The 7,534-nt window shown below is 38.8% G+C and overlaps 1 protein-coding gene across 1 annotated transcript; it reads right to left on the reverse strand.

Moving 5' to 3' along the window:
- Positions 1-5,778: 5,778 nt before the first annotated feature.
- LOC145016142 (uncharacterized) lies at positions 5,779-7,272 on the reverse strand. Its single transcript, XM_078974548.1, has 2 exons — positions 7,045-7,272; positions 5,779-6,918 (listed from the first exon to the last, which is right to left on the reverse strand). Exons 1-2 carry the CDS (start codon positions 7,270-7,272, stop codon positions 5,779-5,781), a joined length of 1,368 nt encoding a protein of 455 aa, XP_078830674.1.
- Between the last annotated feature and the right edge of the window lie 262 nt (positions 7,273-7,534).

Here is a 7,534-nt window from a genome sequence, read left to right on the forward strand (position 1 = left end):
AAGAGATACTGTTCGGCCCACACTCTAGTGCTAACATCTCGTCTACACAGGTCGGCCTTGGTGCCGTAGACCCGTTCCTACTCGAAGGAAAACTCACCTCGAAGTAGCTGTTGGTCTGTGTGGGAATTGACTGTCTGCTGCTGCTGCTGCTCCGGAAATCCTCCGGCTATAATTCCCACAAAACACTCAATCAAACACCGCTAACTGACCCTCGGGTAAATTGACCATTTTACCCTTGATCAAGTTAAAAGTCAAAGCCAGAGTCAACTTTCAGTCGATCCGACTCGCCGAGTTAGCTTTCCAACTCGCCGAGTCCTTGTCCAAACAATTGTTCTGCAACCCGTCTCTACTCGTCGAGTTGGGCGTTGACTCGACGAGTTCTCCTTCTAAACTGATGTCCAAGTCCTTCATCCTACTCGCCGAGTTGTATGAATAACTCGCCGAGTTCATCTTCATCCGATGAACAATTTATGCTGTGACTCGCCGAGTTGTATGAACAACTCGCCGAGTCTGTCCTTGATTCTCAGAAGATTGCCTTGAACTCGTCGAGTTTGGGCATCGACTTGCCGAGTTCCCTTATGGGTGAGTTTTGGCTTCCAACTCACCGAGTCCACCCTGGACCCACTACACAACTCGGCACAATGAAAAATGGGACAACTCGGAGACTCGCGACTAGACTCGCCGAGTCAGATGAGCGACTCGCCGAGTCTGCTTCATGCAAGAGTCATATACACGATTTTTTCTCGAATCTAGTCCATGCCATTCATAGATCTGGGGTCCTAGAGCATGAATAACACGTAAAGTTTCTAACTTTACGTGTAAATATTTATCCATGAGGGTTTTAGGGTTCAAAATGCACTAAAAGAGTAGATCTGAGGTTTTCATGGAACATGGGTCCATAAAGGCAGTAGATCTGAGCTCCTGGAGCTCAACCATGCCTAGATCTAGAGGCCAAACAGCTTATTACGAATTATAATGCACATACAAGTTTGGGGAAGGGCTCAAGAAAGACTTTAATGGAGTAACAAGCATAGAAACAGGGGGAAAACGAGTTTTACCTCAAAGAAATCACTGAGAGAACACTAAGATGCTTGGCTTCCTTCCCTTCCTCTTGATCTACTCCACTTCCTTCTCAAAATCTTCAAGAACACACACTAAAATGCCTCAAACTCACAAGAACAAGAGCTAGAATGTAAGGAGAGCTTCTGAGGGTGAAGGGGGATGGCTTGGGGCAGAAATGAGGGCTTAAATAGGGTGCAAACCCCCTGAAACTTAGGGTTTCATCCAACAGCGGTGACTCGCCGAGTCCAGGATATGGACTCGCCGAGTCGCCAACTTAAACGTGTCACGGGTCCCGTCTCTACTCGGCGAGTCGGACCCATGACTCGCCGAGTCCAAGGCAAAATGGAAAATACTCAAATAAGATTTACGTACCAGGAACCGGGTGCTACATCCGGAGGCGGCCACCCACCGGGTGGTGCTCATTGAACAGAAAAGAAACCCCCTAACAGCGGGGATGACGGCTAGGGCTTGGGATCCCGACTGACGAACGACAGCAACAATCCATCGCACTCCCTTATAGCCCCGATGTCCAGAAACAACCCCCATCTTCAGTGGATTGAGTGTACGGTGGTCCTTAGCTCTACATCGGCAGTAAAGCGGCGGCACCCTTGATGAAACAGTCGCATGGCGGCGGATACAACACTGAGACCCAACCGCAGCCCTTCGATCGGTCCTTCCCAAGAGCAGCATCGGTCTCAGCATGTCTCAGATTCGTTGGCACTCGATACGGAACACTTCTGGTGGCTCACGACTTCGACTGGTGTACGAGAGTGGCACTATTGTGGTGTTTGGACGACGAAGGAGCGGCAACAACGACTATCCTCACTGATTGGAACAATGAACAAATGGAGGGTGTGGCTGACTCCACACATGGCGGCTGAACTCTCTCTTTAGGGTTAGGGTTCCCGTAAGCATTATATACCCAGTGGCCCTCTAAACTCCTTTCCATAATGACATAATCGGCCCCTCCTTCCCTCTTTTCTTTCAAAATAAGCTCATATTTTACACTTATAACCCTGCCTTCAGAAATCTTTACAAACTGAATCCAAAACTTGCATTTTAAGTTTATAATTTACTTTTAGCCCCTGACTTCAAAATCCTTTATAAATTAATCCGAAAATTATATTTATTACTTTATTTATTTATTAAATAAATAAACGAGGTATTACATCTTCAATAATATTCTACTAGAATAAAATTCTGAAAGAACATCATTTTAACAAAATAATATTCTATTAGAATAAAATTCTGAAAGAGCATCATTCTAATAAAAAATATTCTGATAAAATAAAATCGGTAAAATTTAAAATTGAATTAATTAAAAAATTCAGCTTTTTTTAAATTAGGAAAATTAATCATCCCTAAAAATCCGAAAATTTCATTTTATAAATATAGTTAATTGTCCAAAATGCCCTTTTGCTAAAAATTATGTGATTGTATGATACATGTTACCCCATTGTAATATCATACACTCTCAAATCATGTCCATTGATTGATTCCATTCATTGGTCCAGATCTGTGCATTCTAGCACACAATACTTAGTAAAAACAAAATAACCTAAGCTTTTATATATATATATATATATATATATATATATATATATATATATATATATATCAAACCAATTCCTCAACCATATTAGCCTTCTCTCTTTCTCTTTCTTTAATTAAACCTGCAACTACCCGTCTAACCCCCCTACCACACACACACACACACACACACATATATATATATATATATTAGAGTTTTTTTTATGTGTTTGAGAGGGGAACTTGAAGCATATAGGTTGATGTTACAAATTAGAGTTTTTAGTGTTCAAGTCATGGAAGATGGCTTCGTCGTGTTTAGATTTTAAAGAAGATTTAGAGTGAACCACACCCATATAAGGTGACTAGAATATTAATTTTTTTTACAATCATTGTTGCCAGCAGCGCAGTCCAACAACAGAACTTGTGTTGTGGAACCAGAGTGTGTCAGATTGTTGCACTTGGGCAGGTGTTGATTGCAGCATCATGGGTCAGGTTATCGGTCTTGATTTAAGCAGCGAAACGATATCTATCTGGGGGTACTAATGATTACATTGCTATGAACAAAAAATCTAAAGACAATTTTATGACAAATATCATACAAATAGAATAATAATAATAATAATAATAATAATAATAATAATAATAATAATAATAATAATAATAAGACTTGAACCTAAAACAAAAAACAAAGAAATCAAATTAAAAATAAATTTTGATATTGAAATTTTAGAAAATATATAGAACAATAAATGTGTGTAATGGAACAAATGATGTAAAAAATTACAAAACAGAAATGATGTAAAAAAAATTAGCTAATGTAATCTAACTCTAGCTTCACAAAATCACAAATAAGTGAGATCACACCTTAAAACAGAAATGATGAAACCCTTAAAATCAGAAAACATGAACTTGAACCCTTATCTTACCCACTAGTCACTAATCCTAACCCAAATTGAAAAAGACCCAAATTATTTTCTCTGAATTGCAATCGGTAATCATAACTCAAAATGGAAAAGGACGCAATTGGGAAACATGAATTTGAAAATGGAACCTGCGAAAGTCTCTTTTGAGCTATTTTGTCTTCTGGTGTTTGCTTCTGCATTTCACTTCTGAGAGTTCTAGATTCAGAATCACTGAGAGACGATGATTGGGGAAGCACCAAAGCATAGAACAACCCTAACTCGTAAGTTACTTGGAGCGACCATGGAGGAGCCTGAACCTGATTCCCCTTAACTGTGTCCCCAATTCAGTGATTGTGAGCGACAATCGGAATTTGATTGTTGAAAGTCGGTTTTAACAGTTTTTATTTATTTATTTATTTACTAATTTATATCACAAACACAGTTACAAATTAAGACAAAACTATAAATTTAGTACTGGTTTGTAAAAAAACTTTGGATAGGTCCAAACATTTTCCGATTTGGATCAAAGGTTCAAAATCAAAAGTTTTATGTAGTTTGGTACAAATAAATATGAAAAATACTATTTACCCTTATTATTTCTTTTTTATATTTTTTATTTATTTCAGAATTTAAATAATTATAAAAAAATAAAGAAAAAACATCATAAATGGTCCCTGTGTTTTCCCAAAATCTGAAGTTTAGTCCCCATGGTTTAAAAACATCATAGATGGTCCCTGTGCTTTCAAAACTTTTGATGATTGGTCCTTATTGCTAACTCCGTTAAGTTTTGTCCGTTAACTGAATGGTATTTTTGTCATTTCACTACCACAGGGACCATTTATGATCTTTGCTTTTATTTTATAAAAAATCAAATAATATACAAAGGGGCTCTCTCTCTCTCTCTCTCTCTCGTATGAACACCACCACAATCCCTAAAATACTAAACATGTTCTGAATTTTGGGTTCTTGAATCGATGTATAGGAAAGGAAGGAATAAACTTCGTGGTTACTTCTAAACTAGTTGTCGATGGTTAAGTGCTACAATAAGGAGGTGGGGTTTGAGTTAATTTGTATAAAAAATGGGGAAATAAATCGTTATCTTCATTAGGTAGATGAAGAAACAAACGGAAATAAGGAAAAAATAGGAATCTCCGGTGAGGCTGAGAGATCATGAGAAAGGGCAGGCGTTAACCTCCGGCGACCCTCGTGGGTTTAATCTCCGTCTAATCGGAAGGGAGAAGTACGAACGAAATCAACAAATAAGGTTCTCCGGTGGGGTTTAACCATAGTTACCTAATTCGCTGATCGATCCGGTACGGGAACGAGGTACGAGTACGGGATTCACTAGATTGGACGTATCCGATTCGGAGGGGGTAGGCTCATTTCGGTACGAACCGGTACGGTGTACCATGAAGTCCGGTACAGTGTACCCAAATGTAAACCCTTTTTAGAAACATATTATTGTAAATGTATGATAAACAAGGAACATATTATATCAAGATTACCAAAATACCAAAAACATAGTCTTAATTCATTAAGTACCAAAAGATGTAACAGATTACATGCAAAATTACCAAACATAAAACATCACAAGATTACCAAACATAAAACATCTATCTAACCGCTGCCTTTTTCCTTTTCCGTTCTCCACGCTTTCTTCATCAAGATTCTCCCAAGTCATTTCCTCCAATCGGGCACTTGAACCTTCTATATAATCGCTTTCCGGATTTATGTCCCATTTTTTCAGGGGTCCGGATTTATAAGATTCTGAGAAACGGGATAGAAGCCGAATGTTTGAGTGAATAAAAACTAGTTTGTCCGCTCTATTGCAATTTAAACGATTTCGCTTCACGTTATGAATATAGGAGTATGTACTCCAATTTCTCTCCGCCGAGGAGCTACTAATCGGTTGAGAGAGTACTCTTTTCGCCACATCCGCCAATTTTGGAGTCTTCGATCCATAAGTTGCCCACCAATCAATTATGTCCATGGTTACGACATCAATTTGAGTTGAGGTCATAGAGTAAATTCCTTTCTTCATATGAAATTTCATGAATTGTTCTCGTAAAATTTTTGCTTCTTCTTCATTCTCCGCGATTCTATCAAATGCCTCCATAACACCAAGTACAATTTCTTTATCTTGGTTGGGAGCTTTTCGTGCCATGCCACCGGGTGCCAATTTTTCTAGGTAGTGCTTATCATAGAATTTTGGATTTAAGGCAAATCCCAAACAATGAAGGGGGATTGTCATCTTCTCCCACCTATCCAAAACAATTTTTTCAACTTAAGGGTAATAACATGCATATTTATTTTCCCTCATGACATCCTTGATTTCACCTAGCATGTTGTCCATCCTTTCATAAATCTCTCCCATTTTGGGACCTTCACCATCACAAAATTTTAGTAACAAAAATATTGGTTTTGTGATAGCCAATATATTTTCAACATCGTCCCAAAACTCATCATCTTTGATTGTATCGGCGATTTTTGACCCAAGTATTCGAGTCGCTTCGTCCCCATTCTTGACCCATTCCCGCCAAGAATTAAGAACAATGGTTGTAGAAAGAGCCTCCATACACTCCATTAATCTATGCAAAACTATGTAGTGTGAGGCAAAACAAGTCTTTGCAACCTTCAATAACTCTAGAGTTGAGTTTTCCCTAAAAAATGATAAAGCATGTGTGTGGTTAATAAAATACTTGACAATACCTTTGCCTCTCTTATAGGTCTCCTCTAGCCAATAAAATTCCGTCGCCAAATCCTTAAAAATGAGATTTAAGGTGTGCACGCAACATGGGGACCAAAAAATATGTTTGTGTATCCTTTCGATCTCCTGCCCAGCAGTCTTGCAATTAGCCGTGTTATCGGTTACAACTTGTAATACAGTACTTGGTCCAATACTATCGATGGCTCCAAGTAGAAACTTTGAAATTTCTACCCCCGATTTTTCAACCCCCGAAAAGACTTCCGTGTACATGAATGTTGCACCACGGGAATTAACCGCAAGGACATTGATGAGTGGATTATGTTTCCAATTAGACCACCCATCCGAGACTATTGAGACTCCTTGTGTGATCCACGTGTCCTTAATCGGTGTAAGCTCCTTCTCAACGTCCCTAACACATTCATCAAGTAATACGGTTCTCGCTTTTTCACATGATGGGGGTTTGTATCCATCCGGTGCATTCTTGATGGTGCTAATCATTTCAAGGAATTGCAGGTTACGTAAAACATTGAAAGGGATTCCGTTGGCACATAATCCTCGAACTATCTTCAAGTCCACCACGTTCCTCTCTAATATTCCAAATGATTCTTCAATGCGTTTCCTTGAAGATGCATTTTTAGAGAGAACAGAATTCTTCAAACACTTTGCAACTCCACTGTTTTCTGCTTCTGTAATCTTCTTCCTAAGACTTTCTCTTTTCTGTTAATCTTTAACCATGACAGGACATCTTCTAATATCGATGGTTTTCCCTACAGCAGGTCCAAAAAAATGGACATGGATTCGGGTGTACGAGCTGGTAAACTTGCCTTTACAGTGGTTACAAACCCACTGTTTAGAACCTCCAGTATTTTTACTGTTTCCTGCACCACAGAATGTAACTTCTTCTAAAAGTGGTCTGCTTGTATCTTTTCCTTCAGGGATTGTTGATCTTTGTTGTGTTTGCTGTACTTCATCATCAACATCAATAATGTAATCTGCTTGTGTTTCACTGATGTGGGTGTTGCCTTGTATTTCACTGTCTGCTAGAGTATAGGCGTTTCTTCCAAACGCCATTTTTTCTCAATCGGTGAAACAGTAAAGAAATTGCAGATGAAGAGAAATTGGAACAGATTTTGGATGAGATAATAGAAATCGAGTATCATACTATATTTTGTATCCATAAATTTGATAGCTTGGTACAGACGATTTGGTTGGAGATCGAGGAGACTTACGACTTTTTCCAAGCGTTTCGTTAATTCCCGCCAAATTGAAGGTTGGCACTGACTTGGCGTCCCAATCGACATCCCAATTGAAGCGATTCACAAAATTCATTGTA

This window comes from Lactuca saligna, chromosome 9 (assembly GCF_052625555.1).
Source record: "Lactuca saligna cultivar CGN05327 chromosome 9, ASM5262555v1, whole genome shotgun sequence".
Taxonomy (NCBI): Eukaryota; Viridiplantae; Streptophyta; class Magnoliopsida; order Asterales; family Asteraceae; genus Lactuca; species Lactuca saligna.